This window comes from Dromiciops gliroides, chromosome 4, assembly GCF_019393635.1.
Source record: "Dromiciops gliroides isolate mDroGli1 chromosome 4, mDroGli1.pri, whole genome shotgun sequence".
Classification (NCBI taxonomy): Eukaryota; Metazoa; Chordata; class Mammalia; order Microbiotheria; family Microbiotheriidae; genus Dromiciops; species Dromiciops gliroides.
Window position 1 is genome coordinate 272,522,181 of NC_057864.1, and position 22,923 is coordinate 272,545,103.

Consider the following 22,923-nt stretch of genomic DNA (forward strand, 5'->3'; position numbering starts at 1 on the left):
TCCACAAACAGGAGCAACAAAAATTTTGCAATCTACAGAAAAATTTTCTTTCCTCTCCCTCCCCTCTCCGCAACTATTAAATAAAAAGCAACAAGCAGTGAGATTCTGTATTCAATGGATTTTGGTTGACTGCATGACTTTGAAGCTGTGATCTTCTATAGTAAATAGTTTATACAAGTTAACTATTCCAGTTGCTATTTTTCTATAAAAGGTACCCTTAATACATATATAGATGGTTCTCACAAAGATTTTATGCTTATAAGAAAAACATATCAATAATTAGATATTTTTGGTTGCCTTTTGGGAGATGGTAAGGCGAGGTCCCCAATAGAGTGAATAATGAATTCCCTGAAATATTTGCATGTATTTGAATTCACAGAATTTAAAATTATAATTATATAAAGCATGTCAAGTGGCTCTATTCTAGTAGAAATATGCAGAGTGAATTTAAATAATGCAACCAGTAAGGGGATTTTTTCTTTGCAGTGATTGAGATCAGGCTTTATGAATATCCAAGGGGAAGCTGAGTCCAAAGATGGCAACAAGTGGAACATCCAGGAAGAAAGTTATGGTGGAATTCAGGGACTTCCAGGCAACTTCTGTTTGTGATTGTCTTGGGCACTGATTGCTATACTGTTACTCCATCCAAAGATCATCATAAGATTTCTCTTCAGAGCAAATGGGACATGGGGTTAATACTGTAGAATGCTCAGGACAACTACACATGACTGTAGCTTCAAGCAACCAGTGGATCTAAAGGGAAAGATGACAGAGCATTACAGGGCACATTTATTCTATTCTCTATCTCCTTTCACCCCGTCCCTTCTCAAAAGTGTTTTGCTTCTGACTATCCCTTTCCCCAGTCTGCCATCCCTTCAATCATGCCCCGCCCTTAAGCCCTTCTATCACCACCCCCTCTTAATCCCTTCTCCTCCTACTTTCCCACAGGGCAAGACAGATTTCTATTCCCAACTGAGTGTGTATGTTATTCCCTCTTTGAGTCAATTCTGAGGAGAGTAAGGTTCCCTTACTCCCCAGCACCTCCTTTATCTTCCCCTGCCTTTAAAAGCTTTTTCTTGTCTCTTTTATGAGATAATTTACCCCATTCTACCTCTCCCTTTCCCTTTCTCTAGTGTACTCCTCTCACCCCTTAATTTTATTTTTTAGATATCCCTTCATATTCAACTCACACTTGTGTCTTCTGTCTATATATACTCTTTTCAACTGTCCTAATAATGAGAGAGTTCTTATGAGTTATGACTATCATCAACAGTCTTAACCTTATTAGGTTATCCCTTATAATTTCCCTTTCCTATTTACCTTTTTATGATTCTCTTGAGTCTTGCATTTGAAAGTAAAATTTTCTATTCAGCTCTGGTCTTTTCATCAAGAATGGCAGAAAAGTCCTCTCATTGAATGACCATATTTTCCCCTGAAGGATTATACTCAGTTTTGCTAGATAAATGATTCTTGGTTGTAACCCCAGCTCCTTTGCCTCTAATCCTTTAATGTAGAAGCTGCTAAATCTTACATTATCCTGACTGTGGCTCCACAATATGAATTGTTTCTTTCTGTCTGCTTACAATATTTTCTACTTGACCTAGGAGCTCTGGAATTTGGCTATAATATTCCTGGGAGTTTTCAATTGGCAATCTCTTTCAGAAGGTGATCAGTGGATTCTTTCAATCTTGGTTTTACCCTCTGGTTCTAGAATATTGTGGAAGTTTTCCTTGATAATTTCTTGAAAGATGATGTCTAGGCTCTTTTTTATGATCATGGCTTTCAGGTAGTGCAATTATTTTAAAATTATCTCTCCTGGATCTATTTTCCAAATTATTTTTCCAATGAGATATTTCACATTGTCTTCTAATTTTTCCATTCTTTTGGTTTTGTTTGTTTTTTGATTTCTTATAGTCATTAGCTTCCATTTGCTCATTTATAATTTTTAAGGAAATATTTTCTTTAGTGAGTTTTTGTATCTCCTTTTCTATTTGGCCAATTCTAATTTTTAAAGAGTTTTTTCTTCAGTGAATTTTTGTGGCTCCTTTATCAAGCTATTGATTCTTTTTTCATTATTTTCTTGCATCACTAATTTATCTTCTAATTTTTTCCTCTGCCTTTCTTACTTGATTTTCGTTTTTCGTTTTTTTTTTCTTTTCTTTTCTTTTCTTTTCTTTTCTTTTCTTTTCCCAGGACAATGGGGGTTAAGTGACTTTCCCAGGGTCACACAGCTAGTAAGTGTCAAGTGTCTGAAGCCAGATTTGAACTCAGGTCCTCCTGAATCCAGGGCTGGTGCTTTATCCACTGCGCCACCTAGCTGCCCCCTTACTTGATTTTCAAAATCCTTTTTGAGCTTTTCCATGGTCTGGGACCAATTCATATTCTTCTTGGAGGTTTTGGATGTAGGAGTTTTGACCTTATCTTCTTCTTGAGGGAGTTTTCATCTTCCTTGTCACCATTGTAACTTTCTGTGGTCAGATTTTTTTTTTCTGTTGTTTGTTCATTTTCTCAACCTATTTCTTGACTTCTAACTTTTTGTTAAAGTGGGACTCTCCTTCCAGGGGTGGAGGGTTCTCTATCCCGAGCTTCAGGGGTTTTGTGTATCTGTTTCCAGAAATACTTTTAGGGACCTGTAAATTTTCAGTTTTTCTAAGGTGGTATGATCTAAGGAAAAGTGTGTTTACTCCTCTCCTGGCCTGTGCCAGGAACATAAGCACTCTTCTCTGCCCTGGAACTGTGAGGAGGGTCTTCACTCCATTACAGCTACAACTCTGGTGTGGTAGTATTCCTCCTCACCCTGGGCTTCTCTGCCCTGCCCAAGACTGGAACCAAGTCTGCACAAAGCAATGGAATCCTGCCTCAATGCTAGCAAGGAGACCCCTGTAATCTTCTGGCCAGTTGTTTGACCCCCTTACTCTCTGTGGGTTGAGACCTCCAGAAGCAGCTGCTGCCACTGCTGCTGATTCACTGGCTCCCAAGGCCTGCTCCTGATTATCCGGGGCTGGGTCTGCAGTGGCACAGCCTCTATTGGACTGTGTTTCATTCTCACCCAGGTATGATGGACCTTTCCTGGTGACCTTCTAGGTTGTCCTTGGCTGGAAAATCATTTCACCCTGTCCTTTTGTGAGTTCTGCTGCCCCAGGAATTATTTTATGGCATTATTTAAAGATATTTGGAAGGGTTTTGGGGAGAGCTCAGGTGACTCACGGCCTTTCCTCCACCAACTTGGCTCTGCCCACTGAGAGGGATTTTTTTTAAGGATGGTGGATGTGGATGTATTTGTAAGGAGCAAGAAAGCAGCCAGGAGACAAGGGGAAACTGAGGATTAGGTAGAGATTGGGGGTGGAAAGTTGGGTAATCTATTGGAGAAGATGGGATAGAATGAGATCACTCGTGCATGTAGAGGGATTAGGCTTGGCAAGGAAAAAAGCCATCTCTTTATGGGAGACAGGCAAAAGAGATGATAGCAGGATAAGGCATTTCAGTGATGTTAAATAAGGAGGAGTTGGGAGGAGAGAGCTCTCTGTGAATGCCCTTAATTTTTTTTTACTGAAGTATGAAGCAAGGCACTCAGCTAGGATGGTTGGGAAAGGGGTACCTTGAGGGGTCTGAGGAATGAGAAGGTTTATAAAAGTCATTGTGGTGATTGGGATGGTGAAAGTGTTGGGGAACTGTCAGTGATGATCATTGAGATTATTAAACTCAAATTTGTAGTGGATTCAGTCAGCACAGCTTCATGTTTGTTTCTTGTTTCATTCAATAGTATGATAATAGGAGCAAAGGTAGTAGATGGAAGGTGAAAGCTCAGGTCAGGTCTTGTCGAGGCATGAATGGTGATAGATAAGGCAGAAAAGGAATTAAGTTTAGAGGATGGTGTGGAGTTGAACTGGTTCGCCAATGAATCAAAATGGAGAATAGAGGAGTGTAACAAGTTTAGAGGTAATGACCTGGGAATGAACTGAAAGGTGGAGAAATTGGAAATCTTGAGGAGAACAAAGAGCAGGATTAGGTGCCATAAGACAAAGCAAAAGTTGTAATGATGGAATATTATGATCGTGTACTCAAAGTACATGAACACAGTAGTAGAAAACTTGTAAGTGAATGATGATGGTAGAGGGAGAGTCTGGAAGTAGCCATGGGGAGTAGAGTCTGACTCACTGTTTCTTTTTCTTTTGGTTGCAATGAAACTCCCTTTAATCATGTTTTTGAGGAGAACTCATGAGGTTTCCTTCAATTTAGCTACATATCCTTTGCTTGTGGGCATTTGCTGTAAATTAAACCAAAAGAGGGTGCTATTGTGATAATTCATGGTGGCATGAACCCTGGTTTCTTAGAAGCCATATCCCTGGAGTGCAAACTCACACAGGTTCTACTATACTAAAATATTTCAAATATGGTCTCAGCAAGACTGTTTTCCAAGGACAAGCTTCTGTAAGTGAAGACTCATTAGCAGTTGACTAGCTACATAATGATGCATTCATTGGCCATGGCAACCTCTGGAACAAAGAAAAGTACAAAAGAGCTCTCAGTTCTGTGTCCTTCTATAACTGCTGTGATGGTGGTAAACTGACACAAAGAGGTATAGAGGATGTTGAGTTTTTAGACTGTCTCTAAACTTTAGCTTAGCTAATGATCTAAATGTGAGACCCATGACCATTGAGTAGGCCTACTACAAGAGGAAGGAAGTCATTCTGATTGACATTCTTACTAAAATGAAACCAAAAAACAGAAGGAAGTTGAAACTAAATGAAGACAGCTCATGGGCTTTGAGGCAAATAAAAAGAGTTGGTGAATTTTGTTTTATCATTTGTCCAAAAGCAACAGGAAGCATCATTTCATGGAATATTTGGTAATCTTTTACTACAGGGCTTATGATGAGTATTTGCAAAAGGACTACCATAAAAACATTTGACACTTATACACCAACATCTGTTTCAGAGGATTAAGAGAGAGATTCTTTGAAGTACTTGATAAGACCCTCCAAATTAAATCAATGCATATTTTGATGCTCAATACCTTTTACGAGAAAGAAAATAGACAAGAATAGTAGGAAAATATGGGTAAGCCAGAGACTTAGACCAGGGCTCCTTAAACTTGTTCTACTCATGACCCCTTTTCACCTGAGAAATTTTTATGCAACTCTGGATATATAGGCATATAAAATAGGTATACAAATCAAACATTTCCCGCCATATGTGACCCCATATGGCATTGCAACCCATGGTTTAAGAAGCTTTGATTTAGACTATTCAGAAGATACATATATATGTATATGTATATATATTAAATATATGTGTATATTTGCACAAATATGAGTATACATGTATATATGCATATAAATATGTATGTATATGTGTATATATACACATATATAATATACATGTATATTATACATAAATGTGTATATACCTTCTTTGAGAAAAGAATTGTTAAGTATTAGAGATAAAACACACAATACACAAAGGGGTGAAACATCAAACAATATACAAAGTGAAGTTGATTGTAGTTTATCAGGGAGGAAAGGACTCATTACTGTTATAAGAGTTATTTTTCTATTGGCTTTTTGTGTATATAGTCAGACTCATTAGATCCAAGATCAAAATTAATACACTACAAAAAAGAATAAAAACGAGAAAGATAGATTATACAGAGTAAGACAACACTCTCTCTCTCTTGACCTATAAATAAGGTGTTGACGACCAAAAAAAGATCTATGGTTGGAGAGGATATAGACCTACTTTCAGTTCATCACTTTCTGTACTGTGCATAGGTAGTACACACACATACATATACATACATATATGTATGTATATGCTTATATACACAGTATATATTTATGTGATTATATATTCTGTTAGAACAAATATCCAAATTAATACTTAGCCATTTATAACAATTTCATACAGAAGTTATAAGTATAAATTAATTGTCATAACAAGGAAAACCAAGAAATGCTTTAGTTACCAAACATTTGACTTATCTGTTAAGTGGAGAGAGAGAGCAGCCCAGGGACAGCACCAGTTTAGAATGTACGCTTGTGTAATATCCTATAGAAAAGATAGTGGAAGATTATGAATAGTGCTCTCATAAAAGAGAGAAACAGTAGATGGAAAAAAAAAATTAAAGAGACTTCATGAGCAACTCAACTAACCAAAGTCATCACAAGTGTGTTTAAAGATGATGCTGGGGGCAGCTAGGTGGCGCAGTGGATAGAGCACTGGCCCTGGAGTCAGGAGTACCTGAGTTTAAATCCGGCCTCAGACACTTAACACTTACTAGCTGTGTGACCCTGGGCAAGTCATTTAACCCCAATTGCCTTACAATAAAAAAAATTTAAAAAAAATAATTAAAGATGATGCTGGGGGCGGCTAGGTGGCACAGTGGATAAAGCACCGGCCCTGGATTCAGGAGTACCTGAGTTCAAATCCGGCATCAGACACTTGACACTTACTAACTGTGTGACCCTGGGCAAGTCACTTAACCCCGATTGCCCCACAAATAAATAAACAAATAAAGATGATGCTGGAAGTGAGGAAAAGCAAGCAGAAGAAATATAAAAAACATCTGCAAAGATTTTTATATTATTTCTGCCATTAAGATAATTGGAGGGGCAGCTAGATGGCGCAGTGGTTAAAGCACCGGCCCTGGATTCAGGAGTACCTGAGTTCAAATCCGGCCTCAGACACTTGACACTTACTAGCTGTGTGACCGTGGGCAAGTCACTTAACCCCCATTGCCTAAAAAAAAAAAAAGATAATTGGAGCCTGGGGACTGCTAGATGGAGCAGTGGATAAAGCACTAGACCTGGATTTAGGAGGACCTGAGTTCAAATCCGTCCTCAGACACTTGACACTAGCTGTGTGACCCTGGGCAAGTTACTTAACCCTCATTGCCCTGCCCAAAAAAAAAAAAAAAAAAAAGGAAAAAAATAATTGGAGCCACCATACCTGAACTCTAACTTTATAGTCTTAGTTCAGCTTATAAAAGAGATAACCCAAATGACCCAAACAAGGAGAAGAAAAACAGGTAGTAATTTAGACCAGAGGTGTCAAACATACAGTGCACAATACTCTGAGTACCGCTGAACCAGATTCAAATGTAATTGGGAAATATTAAACAAAAATATACATTAAAACATGGACTATGTTTGTTTGTTTGGTTTTTTTGCAGGGCAATGAGGGTTAAGTGAGTTGCCCAGGGTCACACAGCTAGTAAGTGTCAAGTGTCTGAGGCTGGATTTGAACTCAGGTCCTCCTGAATCCAAGGCCAGTGCTTTATCAACTTTGCCACCTAGCTGCCCCCATGGATAATGTTTATATGCAGTTTTCTAAGTCATTATGTAGGATATAGAGTTCCCTATGTCTGATTCAGAGGTCACCATTTCTATTTGAGTTTGATACCATCAATTTGCACCAAGTGTCTAGAGAGGAGATCTAGGCTGGAAGCAACATTTGTTAGGAAGTTAAGGGATTGATTCACATGGTGTCTGAAGGAAGGGAAAATGCCAAAAGCATGGGAAAAAATTATCTGATCCTATTCATACAAAAAATGAGTAAGAGAACATCTACTACTGATCTACTACTACTTTCCCACCTACATAAACTTTTTTTTAAGATTACCATAAATATGAATTGATCCACATCTTTGATGCGTATTAGTAGGGAGTAGGCAAGAATTATATTAGGCCACATCTGTACCACTATACCATTGACTGAAAGATATAGTGAATGTAAGAATCTAATGTGCTTATTGTTAATCATGGCGGGTGAGGAGGGGAAAGGACCATTTTTGATTCAGTAGAGCAAAATAGCACCTTAAAGGCTTTCTTCCAGCAAGATGTCTGCTATAGAGCTTCCATAATTAAGCAAGATCCCTTGCATTGAAAGATAATATGGGGAACATTAGTCTATAAACCTTTGGTTGTTAATATCATGCAAGTATAAAATAGGGGGAGGTGTATGCTCAGCAAAGCTCTCTGCAATTGTTATGGAGGATATCTAGGACAGAATCCAAGGTGGAGAGGTTCCTAAGAGTTTGAGTTATTTTATCTCAGAGTTGCCAAACCCTAATTGGAAAGTATTTTTAAAAAATAAATAAAATACAATAGAAAAGAGATCATGTTAATACACAGTCTTCGAAGTCAATATATAGCCTTCACTGGTCCTTACGAGTTTAGTGGCTCTGTTTCTTTTTGAATTTGACAGTAGTAGGCTTAACCCTCCTATTTGCAGATGACATTATGCTGGTGGTGTTAAGCACCCTGTACAACATCCAATACAGCTCAAGAGTTTGACCTATTTACTTAGGAACAATTAAGAGAATGGAGGGTTACTTTTGTCTCTATTTTATTATAGCATTGAGGTTAGGTGGACAACTTACAGAGCTCCTCTGTCACTCCATATATATATAGGAAAACAATGAAAGTTTTAGAGCAGAGGAACAATGGAATTAGATGTCTTTTTTAAGAAGGCTGCGTGAAGTGTCAGGTAACTAGGGGAGAAATCGGAGGCAAGGAAATAAGCATCAGTAATCTAAGCGAGAGACAATGAGGACTTGAACTAGGAGTGTGTTAGTGTGAATAGAGGAAGAGGGATGGATATAAGAGATACTACAAAGGTGACATAGCACAGTGCTGCATTTGGAATCAGGAAGACCTGACTTTGAATTCTTTCTCAGTTGCTTCCTAGTTGTCTGATCCTGGCAAATTGCTTAACCTCCCGGGGGCAGCTAGGTGGCACAGTGGATAAAGCACCACCCTTGGATTCAGGAGGACCTGAGTTCAAATCCAGTCTCAGACACTTGACACTAGCTGTGTGACCCTGGGCAAGTCACTTAACCCCCATTGCCCTGAAAAAAAAAATTGCTTAACCTCTCAGCCTTGGTTTTCTCATCAGTAAAATGAAGATTATAGTACCTTTCTCACAGGATTGTTGTGAGAATCAAATGAAGTAATGTATAGATAATTCTTTGCAAACCTTACACTACTACATAAATGTTGTTCTATTTGGGATTTCCTTGGCAAAGATAGTGGAGTGGTTTGCCATTTTCTTCTCCAGCTTATTTGACAGATAAGGAAAATGAGGCAAAAAAAAGTGACTTGCCCAGGGTCACATAGCTAGTAAGTACCTGAGGTCAGATTTGAACTCAGGTCTTTCTGACTCCAGGCCCAGCCCTCTATCAGTGTCCCACCTAGCTGCCCTCATGTAAATGTTAGCAGTTATTATTAGAGAAGCACAGTCAATAAGTATTGATTGGGCCTTCCTTCTCCTTCACTGCCCTGCCCTGCCCACATCCAAAAATGTCCCCGAGATTGGGATGCTAGTGCTATTAATATCAAATAAAGAAATTGGGAAGAGAGGTGAGAAAGTGAGCTCAGTGTGGGGGTTCGATGGCTACATGACACAGCTAGGTGTTAAGAAAGGATGGAGCGCTGGGCCTGCCGTCAGGAAGTCCTAAGTTCAGATATATTTTCACATAGTAACTAGCTGTGTGACACTGTATAAATCACTTAATCTCTGCTTTAGGTTTCTTACCTGTAGAATTGTGATAATAATAGCACTTATTTCCCAGGGGTTATTGTGAGAGTAAAATAGGATAACATTTGCTAAGTGTTTTAAAAATCTTAAAACACCAGATAAATACTAGCCATCATCATCATTCGTCATCATAATAATTGTTATTGTTGTTATAGGTGCTAGTGAGACATCTTAAGAGATAAGCCTCATTGAAAGTTGCAGCATCATTGATTATGATCCTCAAATCAAAGATGGTAGGACCCTTGATGGAAACGGGGAAGTTGGGAAGAGGGGTGAGTTTGGAAGGAAAGAGGATGTAATCAATCTACATCCGTACCTACTCATCCTGTGTTACTCATTCCCACCCCAAAATGAAATGTGCATGTCTGGGGACAGCTAGGTAGCACAGTGGATTCAGGAGGATCTGAGTTCAAATTCAGTTTCAGACACATGACACTTACTAGCTGTGTGACCCTGGACAGGTCACTTAACTCTCATTGCCCCGCAAAAAAAAAAAGTGCATGTGTGTTTGTGTTTGTGTGTGTGTGTGTGTGTGTGTGTGTGAGAGAGAGAGAGAGAGAGAGAGAGAGAGAGAGAGAGAGAGAGAGAGAGAGAGAGAGAGAGAGAGATGGTAGAGGCTTATTGGTTATTGCCACAGAATGATGGGGGTGGTGGAGGTGGTGAGTTTGTGAGTGGGCAGCATGGTGGTTTACCTGGATTAGATTAGGTTATAACCATGTTGAAGGATGCATAAAGAAACCAACTTGGCTTGGGCCAGGGGCCAGGGGTATGAGAAAGGAAGAGAATCGACACTTATACTTATTTTTATTTAGATTAAATTTACCCTCACAATGATTCTTCAAAGTATGTGTGGTTATTAGCTTCTTTTTACAGTTGTGAAAAACAAAAGTTAAATGACTTGCCCAGGATCACACGGCTGTTTGAATTCAGGTCTTCTTGACTACTCCTTCCAGTGTACCGCTTAGCAGCCCCAATAGAGATAGTGTCAAAGGCAGAAGCATAATTGTGTTAGAAATAAACCCACTATTGGCTTTGGGGTGTGATTCCCCTTTCCATTCTCTGATTGGTTGCTTATATATTCTTGGAGTCATTCCGTGCCTCATCCCAGCCCTTCTTTTAGATTCTACTGGTCTAAAGGACAGCAGGTATGATAGCATAAGGAGTTATCTAGACCCTCAGAAAGCTTAGCTCTTATCCTCAAAGGAGTTGGGGGAGGAAAAAGAATAGATCCTGGGAGAAGGAAGCCATACCGAGGAGACCTGCTACAGAGGACTTCAAGGTGAAGTGTGGAAATAATGGTAATCATTGAATGGAAGCTACCCTGGGGAAAAGTCCTGATGACTCTATGCTAAGTATAATTCTGGTTCTAGGTTCTAGTGGCATTCAAAATTTAATAAGGACATATGGTCTCAGCATTCAGAGAGCTTGTAGTCTAATGGGGGACATGAGATATGTCAGATGTAAATGTAAACCAGAGGCACAAAATCAAACACTAATAAGATTTTAGATTTTCTTTTCTATTTTGCTAAACAATAGGTTTTTCTTCCTCTTTCCTACCTATATCCAGCTTACCCCAACTTGGAGCACACAAACAAAAAATTATTTTTGGAAAATCTCTTAACTTCTCAATTAGAAACCCCTCCTCCCCTGACTATCTATAAAATCTAACGCCTAAGTAATATAGGATGAAATTAATTTTTTTGTCCAATTGTAAAATGTACTATATCTTGTACTAAAACTTGCCTACTTCCCCTACCTCATATGATTGAAGAATTAGATTGAATAATTGAAGCCAATCCTATTGATATAGAACCAAAAGAAAATACTTTTCTTATCTAAAAGGGAATTCTTGGAAATCGAGGGAATGCCCAACAATTGGGGAATGGCTGAACAAGTTGTGGTATATGAATGTAATGGAATAGTATTATGCTATAAGAAATTATGAGCAGGCAGACTTCAGAAAAACCTGGAAAGACTTAAGTGTACTGATGCTGGGTGAAGTGAGCAGAACCAGGAAAACATTGTACACAGTAACAGCAACATTGTGTGATGATCAACTGTGATAGACTTAGTTAGCTCTTCTTAGCAATTTAATGATCCAAGACAATTCCAAAGGACTCATGATGGAAAATGCTCTCCATGTCCAGAAAAAAGAACTGTGGATTCTGAATGCAGATTGAACCATACTATTTCTACTTTTTTTGAGGTTTTTCCCTTTTGTTCTGATTCTTCTTTCACAACATGACTAATGCAGAAATAAGTTTAATGTGATTGTACATATATAACCTATATCAGATTGCTTTCTGTCTTGGGAAGGGGAAAGGGGAGGGAGGGAAAAAAATTTGGAACTCAAAATCTTATAAAAACAAATGTTGAATAGCATTTTTTACATGTAACTGGAAAAAATAAAATAATATTAAGATTGAAAAAAACCACATATAAATAAATAAATAAAAGGGAATTCTGTGTAAGCAGAGGTAAGTAAAAAAAGTTATCTATATGATAGATATGTTATTCAGGGATTCTTGACAACTCATTCCTTCATGCTTCAAGGGAACAGGAAGAATGATCTAAGGATAGGAAGAGAGAACCAGACTTTTGTTTATTCTACATGTTATATTCAGTAAGTCTTGAAAGAATATTATTAACTAAAGAAATAGTTTATTAATTATCAAAATATTTTAATTATTTTAAATTTAAGTAAATTATTTAATAATTTATTAATAATTTAAATTAAATAATTTAACTCATTTATTAAGCAATGTACAGAGTATTGGTGGTGATATTGTTCCTTCCCTCATAAAGCTTATAGTTTAGTAGGGGGTGTTGATCTCCATCTCCATTGACACATGTACACACACACACACACACACACACACACAAGATACAAGGAAATGTGTTTAAGAGAAGTACCAACAAAGTTTTATGTGATGTAGGATGAACAAAAGATCATTACCAAGTAGAGATAAAGGTCAGGGGGGACTTTGTAAAGGAAATAGCATTTGAGTTGAGCTTTAAAGGTTAGGTAGGAATGAACAGATATGTGTTTTGGGGGTAGAGAGTGAAACATATTTGAAAACAATCCTAGCACCCTTCATTGGAAGGGAGACCCAGCTCATCTAGTCCAACCTCCCACCTAATATAGGAATCCCTGTTTACAGCATCTGTAGTAGATGTTCGTGTAGATTCTGGAACTACATGAAAACTGGAACACTTCAATTTATGAGAGGAACATACCACTTTGGGAAGCAACCCATCATTGTAGGCAACTATAATTTATTAGAATTTTTTTCCTTGAGCCCAAATCTGCTTTTTGTGGTTCTAATCCTTTTCTATAAAACCACTTGATTTATTTCCAAAGGAGAAGAATGAGAAATAATGAATAGGAACAGTCACTGTAAAATGGAATATATATTTTGAGGGATGGCAAAGTAGATTATGTGTATGAAGAATCTTTGCTTCTCATAGTTCTATGTTAATGAAATTATTTTGGAGTGCCAATCCCTTCAAGCTGTTCTTAGCTTTTCAGTGATAAATGTTTTCAATATTTATCTTTGAAGATAAAATAGCATTTCTTCCTTTGTCACTTCTCTAACACCAGAGGCAGAGGTCCAGCACTGCCCAGGCAGTGATGCTCGTTAATTCACTGTCCAGAGAGTGAATTTGATAATATGTATTTATTCAGGATGTAATGTGGCTTCTCTCCCTAAGATGCTTTCTTTATACAGTGTATCTATGTACTTAAAACAATATCGGGGGTAGCTAGGTGGCGCAGTGGATAAAGCACTGGCCCTGGATTCAGGACAACCTGAGTTCAAATCCAGCCTCAGACACTTTATACTTACTAGCTTTGTGACCCTGGCCAAGTCACTTAACCCCCATTCCCCCCCACCAAAAAAAAAAAAAACTAATATTGAGCATAAGAATTTTTTTCTGTTTCTTATTATGTAGTTGTCCATCCATCAGTCCACAATCCAATGTCCTTTGTCTATAGAGTACAAAATGTTTCCTATGTAGGTACCCCTCAGAGAAAGCGTATCTAAATTGAATAGAACAATGGCTGCTAGAGAAGAATATTCAAAAAATCTTCTGTGTTGTTTGACAGTGCTCCATGAAGTTGGTGGTGTCTCTTTTGACATCCTTGAACCAGTGTTGCAATGCCGCACCCCTAAGCAATTATCAAGAATAGAGGATTATAATTGTGGGGACCAATTTTTAATTGGGGAGTGTTAGCTAAGCGGCTCGCCGCAATATTGGGGCAAGGAAGGAGACCAGCAGCCTCCCTCAAAACAGAGCAGGATTTATTTTAACAAGAACGAACTTAAAAAAAAACCACACACACACACACACACACACACACACACACACACAAACAGGATCAGTAGGATCAAGGGAAAGGAAATAAAATGGGGAAAGGAAAATTATACAACTTCAAAAGATACCACTGCCCAGGAATCAGCTGAGAATACGCAGCAGACCTCCTGTCATTTCAGCGTCCAGCTAGAATGCCCAATTCTCCTCCCCCAATCCCAGAAAAACCCCACATGAGCACCAGCCAATGAGATGGCCGCTCTGACAGTCACATGACTGCCCTCACTAGGCTTCCAATCATAATTTTGCCAGGCCCAGGTAGGTGTCAGCGAGTGGTGATGATGTGAGATGCCAGGGCCATGGCAACGGCTACAACCAGTGGGTGGAGCACCTAGCGGTTTACGGAGCCCCAGACCAGTGTGCGCCAAGGCATAAAAACCTCAAATAACAATTAATTCTTTACATAATCTTGTAAACATCGCCTGAGATGTTTGTTTTAAATTACTAATGGCTGATTTGATGGAACCATTGGCGGGGGAGGGGGGGGGAGGGGATTAACACCCTTTTTTTTCCTTGTGAAAAATTGGAATTTGGGTTTCCCTGGAATGAAGAGGTAGTGGGATTTCAGCATCCTTGTGCCATTTCTTTTTTTTTCTTTCTTTTTTTTTTTTTGCAGGCAATGGGGGTTAAGTGACTTGCCCAGGGTCACACAGCTAGTAAGTGTCAAGTGTCTAAGGCTGGATTTGAACTCGGGTACTCCTGAATTCAGGGCCAGTGCCTTAACCACTGCGCCATCTAGCTGCCCCCCTTGTGCCATTTCTAAATGTTTTCCTACACACAACCAAACCATTTTAGTAAGGTTGTGATATACTGTGTATCCCACTGGGGAATTTCACAGAACTAAATAGCTTTCTACTCTTTATCATTCAAATTCATACAATTTAGAGTAGAACACAAAATACAATTTGGATTTTGCTGAATTCTATCATTCACCAAGGTACTAGCCTACTCCCCATGTAGGTGGCAGTATGGTAGAGTCAAGATATGGGCTTGGAGTCAGAAAACCTAGGTTAGAGTCAAAGGATCATAGAGAACTGGAAGGGCCCTTGGGAAGGGATATCTAATTCAACTCCCTCATTTGTCTCCAATTTTTTTGATCACAGAGCCCCATCAGTAACAAAATTTGAGCATTTCCAAAATATATATGTGTATATTTGCTTATAAATTATGTACATGTATTTATTCTATACTTACAATGAAGAGTGTTGGACTTGAAATGAAGGAGTCCTGAGTTTGAATCCTGTGTCAGCCACTTATTAGTGATATTACCATGAGCACTTAACCTTTGTCAGCATCAGTTTCATCATCTGTAAAATGGGAATACCTTACTTCACAGGGTTCTATCAAATGCATATGCTCTCTCTTGATACAACCCTGTGAAGTAGGGTATTCCCATTGGGGGGTGGGGGGGAAGATACAAACACATGCAAAATGCAAAGCAGAATGTAAATGTTAATTATGATCATCATCATTATTATAGAAATTATGAAGACATATACAAAAAAGAAAAAGAATGAAATCATAACTCTAGAGCGGGAAGCAGCCATAGCTTCCATGGAGTTGGAAGGGATTTCAGAGGCCATCTAGTTCAATGCCTTCTTTTTGTTGTTGTTTTGTTGTTATTCAGTCATTTGTCAGTCATATCTAACTCTTCGTGACCCCATTTAGGGTCTTCTTGGCAAAGATGCTGGAGTGGTTTGCCATTTCCTTCTCCAGCTCATTTTACAGATGAGAAAACTGAGGCAGACAATTACATGAGTTGACCAAGATCACACAGCTAGTGTCTGAGGCCAGATTTGAACTCTGGAAGATGAATCTTCTGACTCCAGGCCCTGATACTCTAGGTGTTACTGTTCAGTTGTTTCAGTGCACCCCCCCCCTTTTTTTTTTTACAGATGAGGAAACTCAAATTAAGTGACTCACCCAAGGTCACACAAGTAGTAAGCAAGAGAGGAGGTGCTCTAAGTCCAGAGCAAGTGCTCTTTTCATTGTATCACAAAGATGAAATAAATTATCGGCTAACTCAGGAGAGTAGAATAGGCCCATCTTCTGACTCTAAATGATCAGGTTATGCCATGACTCCCACTCTGGAGGCTGTGCCAATAGATGAGGAACTGAGGCCCAGCGAGGTGCAGTGATTTCACCAGGGTTACACAGACAGTAAGTGGCTGACTATGGATTCAAACCTAGGTCTTCACACTCTAGATCCAACAGTCTTTATACTCTACTCTCTGAGCCTCTATTTACTCATCTATAAAAGGAAGGGATTATAATGATTGAATTACCAACAGAGCTATTATAAAGAAAGCATGTTAAGGTTTGTAAAAATGCTATACTAATGTGAGCTGGTGGAGTAGTGTGAATAAAGCTTAGGTGTGGTTTTATAACTCTACTTGAGTCTATCCTGAGAGCCAAATCTTCCTGAGATATTGCAATGATTCCTATTAGAATTATCTCCCCTAAATGATGAGTAGTAACAGCAACAATGGCAGCTAGATGGTGCAGCGGACAGAGAATCGGACCTGGAATCAGAAAGACCTGAGTTCAAATTCTGCCTCAAACACTTAACAGCTGTGTAACCCTGGGCAAGTTATTTAATCTTTGTTTGCCTTAGTCCAATGGAAAAGGAAATGGCAAACCACTCCGGTATCTTTGCCAAGAAAACCCCATGGGGGGCAGCTAGGTGGCACAGTGGATAAAGCCACCGGCACTGGATTCAGGAGGACCTGAGTTCAATTCCTGCCTCAGACACTTGACACTTACTGTATGACCTTGGACAAGTGACTTAACCCTCATTGCCCTGCAAAAAAAAGCAAAAAGCAAAAAGAAAACCTCATGGACAGTATGGTCCACAGGGGCACAGTCAGCACGATTGTACAAGAAGAAGTAACAACAACAGCAATAAAAACAGTAGCTAGTGTTTATATGTAATGTTTTAAGATTTGCAAAGTGTTTTACAAATATAATCTCATTTTATTCTCACAACAACTCAGAAATGTAGGTGCTGTTACTTTCCCTATTTAACAGATAAGGAACTTAAGGCAGAATGAAGTTATTATTGATAAAATAATAATGATAATAAAAGTTAGGTTTATATAGGACTTTATGGTTCCAAAAAGTGCTTTACAAATTTTCATTTTATCTTCACAACAACTTTGGGAGGTGGGTGCTATTATTATCCCCATTTTATAGATGCGGAAATTGAGGCAAACAGGTTAAGTTACTTGTCCAGGGTTACACAACTAGTAAGTATCTGAGGCAGGATTTTAACTCAGGTCTTCCTGTCTGCAGGTCTAGTGCTCTAAACCTGATGCCACATAGCTACATCTATGGAATACTTTCTGAATATCCATTATGACATAAAGCTCAGGGTTTTGACATAAAATGTGGCTATAACGATGTCAGATTTTATAACCTATGTGGAGCATGAAAACAATTTAATCCTTAGTCATGCCTCAATTTAATTTGCCCAATATTTCCTAACCTATATTCTTTGAAAGACTCTTTGCCAGGGATAAGGACTGTACCTATGATTTCAATTGGTGTTCTCCTTATCCATCAATGGTGGCTAGTACTCTATAACTGATAAAGTCTTAAAATGTTGCTTAGAGACCTGAGAGGTTAAATGATTTCCCTAGATCCATACAGCTAGTAGGTGTCAGAAGTAGCATCCAAGTCCTTGGGTGTTTAGTATATTTCTCTATCTCCACCATCCTATCTTTCACAAGTGTAAGAATAAAGTGGGGATATTAATAAGCACCTACAGATTTAAGATCTTATATTAACAGGTCTAAGTGAAATCTTACATTTAAAACCAATTTACTTATAAATCAAAAAGTATCTTTAGGTTCTTTTCTAAAACTAAATGCAGATCAATTTCTATAATTAATCCCTTCTCTAACCTTTCAAAACAAGACATACAGCTCAGAATGTGCTATGGTTAATTGCAAGATCATAAGGATTTTAGAGCCAAAAGGCATTATTCTGAAGCAAAGCAGGGATTCAAACTCAAGTCCTCTTAGGGTTTTTGCCATTATACAGAAGTAATTTGGTAACTTATGATGTTGCTGTAAAAGTCAGAATCTTGACATCTTGAGGATTGTAGCATCAGAGATTTAAAGCCTCTCATTTTATACATAAAGAAACTGAGGCTGAGAGAGATTAAATGACTTGCATAGGACCACAGAGCTGGTAAGTGTCTGAGGCAGGATTTGAATCCAGGTCTTCCTGACTCCAAGTCTAACAAACTCTGTCTAGTACACTATGCGTGATTGAACATGTATAACCTATATCAAATTGCTTACCATCTCAGGGAGGGGGAAGGAGAAGGAGGCAGAGAATTTGGAACTCAACTTTAAAAAAAAATGAATGTTAAAATCATCTTTACATGTAATTGGTTAAAAAAAATATTATTAAAAAAGAAATTATGTCTCAGAGGGCTTGGGAAGGTTGAGTTATTAATGGAACCCTTTTGCTGTTCACCTCTTCTAAGACCTTTATCAAACTGACTGATCATTTGTGGAAAAGGCACTGTCAGAGAGAATTTAAAATTGAGCAGCACCAGGAAAATGAATCATGGCATGAAATGTACTTTAGACTTTTTGATCAGAGAGAGCAAAAATTGAAGACCCACATTATTTTGTCCCAGTCTGAAAAACCCAAAAGTAATTAACATTTTTTATTTTGCTTATTTTCTTCTTTTCAAATTTTACTTTTCATTAATATAACATGACAAACAACAATCAATATGAACATTTCTATATATGAGGAATAGGAAAAGATGAAACCATGAATCTCCATTCTGAACAGTTTGTTTTTAAAACATTTCAAATCTAATATGGCATTCATAATATTTGCTTTATGAACTTTCTTATGATCTCTTCTGTGTATTTTTAAAAGGCCCTTTAATGTTTTTCTTTTTCTTCATTTTTTGGCTTCGTTTATCACTACCCTCATCTCTAACTCTCCATCTTCATTCCCTATAAAATCCTACTTTTTTTTACATGTAAAAATAGTCACAAACAACTAAAGTATTATTTAATTTAAACTTATTTTTAGTTTATTTTAAAATTAAACTTCTTTGGGGGGTAATGGGGATCATGAGAAAACTTTCCCAAAGCAGAAAGCACTTAGCAGATTGAGTATGGGCTTTTTATTTTTCCTAAGGTTGTTGGCATACCCAAGAAAATGGTAGTGATAATTAGGACTGTTCAATGCTTATAAAATTTTTCACACACACACACACAAAATCTTCCTTGAATCTCACAACAACCCTGTGAGGTGGGCCTACAGTGTGTTGGCCTGGAAGCCCGGGTACACAGGTTTAAATCTTGGCTCCACTATTTACTGCTTGTGGGATCTTGGGAAATTCCCTTAAACTCTCAAGAACTGTTTCCTTCTCTGTGAAATGAGGTAGTTGGACTATCTGGCCTCAAGGGTCCCCTTTTCTAAATCTACAATTCCCATTTTTCAAATGAAGAAAATGAGATCCAGAGAAATCAAATTACTTCCCCAAGGTCATACAGATAGTGTTTAATCCAGATAGGTGCTATCAAAAATAACTTTCCTTGTGCCAGTTATAAGCAAAAATTATTCTAAAACAATTGAACGGAAAAAGGGATCCATAAATATGAGCTGGAAGGGTCCTCAGAGCCCATCAAATCCAACTCCTTCATTTTGCAGATGAGGAAACTGAGGTGCAGGGAGGTTAAAAGACTTATACAAGGTAACACAAGAGGCAGGATTTGAACTCAGGTCTTCTGACTACAAAGCCAGAAGTCTTTCCACTTTAGTAAATTTCCTGGAAAGCTTCCCTCCTCCCTTTTTTTTTAAAGAGCAAATTTGGGTCAAGTCTTTGATCTTCACTTATTGTTCACTTTTAGTAATCATATTTTGTTTGGAAATCTTATAATGCCCATAAACTGGACTGGTTTTGATCCTTTAACAGACTTTTGTTCCTGTCTTATTAAATTTTTATATTGATGTGTCTGTATGTATGTTTGTATATTGTAAATATATCAGGTTCGCATTTCTTATATAAGCCTTCCTTATTGCGCATATTGAAATGTTTATGTTTGGTGATTAAATCTACAAAAGGCTTTAAGTTCTCTTTTAGGCTAACAGACTTACTTTTTATATTCCTGTGTGTCAGGATAAAAAGAAGTCTTTGACCACTAAACCTACACCAGCTGCCTTGTACATTAAGACTTATAGTCTGAGTGGGAGCCAAGATGGCATAGGAAAGGCAGTGACTTGCTTGAACTCTTCCCAAGACCCCTCCAAATACCTTCAAATAATGCCATAAGAGAATTCCTGGAGCAGCATAACCCACAAAATGACAGGTTGAAATAATTTTACAGTAAAAAAACAACTTAGAAGGTTTCAAGGAAAGGTCTATTGTACTGGGGTAAGAGTGGAGTGCAGACCCAGCCCCAGCCCCAGCAAACCAGGAGCAGGTCTTAGGAGCCTCTGAATCAGCAGCAGCAGCAACTGCTTCTGGAACTCAGCCAACAGATGTGGTGGCACCAGAAGGAGATTACAGGGATTTCTTTGCTAGCACTGAGGCAGGACTATGTTGTTTTGCCCATTCTCCCATCCAGGTCACAGTCTTGGGTGGTGGTCCCTGGCCAGGGAGGAGCATGAGCACACTGGAACTTGTGGCCACAGTGGAGTGGGACCCTGTTCATAGTTGCAGGGCAGAATAGCAGGCCTGCGGTTGCTTGCAGACCAGAGCGCAGACCAGGAAAGTAAGTAAACATACCTCTCCTTAAATCATACTACCTTGGAAGAACTAAAAACTTACAAATTCCTAGAAGTGTTTCTGAAAACAGCTGCGCAAATTTCCCTAAAGCTTCAGACAATACACCCTCCACCCTGGAAGCAGTGCGCTAGTTTAACAAAAAGTTAAAAGTCAAGAAATAGACTGGGAAATGAGCAAACAGAAAAAAAATTCTGACCATAGAAAGTTTCTATGGTGACAAGGAAGCTCAAAATACCCCCCTCAGAAGAAGATAACAAAGTCAAAGCTTCTACTCCCAAAACTTCCAAGAAAAATATGAATTGGTCTCAGGCCATAGAAGCACTCAAAAAGGATTTTGAAAATAAACTAAGAGAGGTAGAGGAAAAAATGGAAAGAATTGAGAGTGATGCAAGAAAATCATGAAAAAAAAGTCAATAGCTTGGTAAAGGAGACACACGCACACACACACACACACACACACACAAATACTGAAAATAACACCTTAAAAAACATTCTAGGCCAAATGGTAAAAGTGTAAAAAAAGGTTAATGAGGAAAAGAATGCCTTGAAAAGACAAATTGACCAAATGGAAAAGAAGGTACAAAAGCTCTATGAAAAAAAAATAACTGCTTAAAAATTAGGATTAAGCAAATGGAAGCTAATGACTTTATAAGAAATCAAGAAACAATAAAGCAAAACCAAAAGAATGAAAAAATAGAAGGCAATGTGAAATATCTCATTGGAAAAATAACTAACTTAGAAAATAGATCCATGAGAGATAATTTGAAAATCATTGGACTACCTGAAAGCCATGATCAAAAAGAGGACCCTAGACATCATCTTCCAAGAAATTGTCAGGGAAAATTGCCCTAATATTCTAGAACCAGAAGGTAAGATAGAAATTGAAAGAATTCGCCAATCACCTCCTGAAAGAGATCCCCCAAATGAAAACTTCCAGGAATATTATAGCCAAATTCCAGAGCGCTCAGGTCAAGGAGAAAATATTGCAAGCAGCCAGAAGGAAACAAAGTATTGTGGAGCCACAGTCAGGATAACACAAGATTTAGCAGCTTCTACATTAAAGAATTGTAGGACAAAGGAACTGGAATTTACAACCAAGAATCACCTGCCCAGTAAAAGTGAGTATAATCCTTTAGGGGAAAAATGGGAATTCAATGAAAGAGAGGACTTTCAGGCATCCTTGATGAAAAGACCTGAGCTGAATAGAAAATTTGACTGTCAAATACAAGACTCTTCAGAAGCATAAAAAGGTAAACAGGAAAAAGAAATCATAAGAGATATTAAAAGGTTAAACTGTTTATACTCCTACAGGGAAGATTATACTTGTAACTCATAAGAACTTTCTCATTATTAGGGCAACTTGATGGAGTATATTTAGACAGAGGGCACAGGTGTGAATTGAATATGAAGGGATAATATCTTTAAAAAAATTAAATTAAGGGCAAGAGAGGAATGCACTGGGAGAAAGGGAAAGGGAAAGGTGGAATGAAGTAAAGTATCTCACATAAAAGAAGCAAGAAAAAGCTTATACAGTGGAGGGAGGTGCTGGAGAGTGAGTGAAACTTACTCTCATTAGAATTGGCTCAATGAGGGAATAACTTACATACCCAATTGGGTATGGTAACCTATCTTACTGTGCAGGAAAGTAGGAGGGGAAGGGGATAAGGAGGGGGTGGTGATAAAAGAAAGGGCAGATGGAGGGAGGGAGCAGTCAGAAATAAAACACTTTTGCTGAGGGACAGGGTGAAAGGAGATAGAGAATAGAGTAAATGGAACAGGGAAGGAATAGGATGGAGGGAAATACAGCTAGCCATAGTAACTCTGAAAAAATTTGAAGCAAGTTTGTCTAACAAAAATCTTCATTTCTCAAATACCCAGAGAACTGAGTCAAATTTATTAAAATAAGAGCCATTACTCAATTGTTAAACAATCAAAAGATATGAATGGTTTTCACATGAAATAATCAAAGCTATCTATAGCCATATAAAAAAGTCTAACTATTGATTAGAAGGATACAAGTCAAAACAATTCTGGGGTACTACCTCATACCTATTGGCTTGGATAATAGGAAAGCAGAGGAAAATGACAAATGTTGTAGGAGATGTGGGGAAAATAAGATATTAATGTACTGTTGGTGGAGTTGTAAACTGATTCAACATTCCATAGAGCAATTTGGAACTATGGCCAAAGGGCAATAAAACCATACATACTCTTTGACCCAGTAATACCACTACTAGATTGGTATCCAAAAAGAAA

General features: G+C 38.2%; 1 protein-coding gene across 1 annotated transcript in view; it reads left to right on the forward strand.

Annotated features, from left to right (window-relative positions):
- Window positions 1–22,923, forward strand: part of LOC122755017 (elongin-A-like) — a 91,019-nt gene that overhangs the window by 63,884 nt on the left and 4,212 nt on the right. The window contains 4 exon segments of the mRNA XM_044003423.1: window positions 13,140–13,263; window positions 13,606–13,737; window positions 15,975–16,036; window positions 18,400–18,571. Coding sequence (XP_043859358.1) covers window positions 13,140–13,263; window positions 13,606–13,737; window positions 15,975–16,036; window positions 18,400–18,571 — 490 coding nt within the window.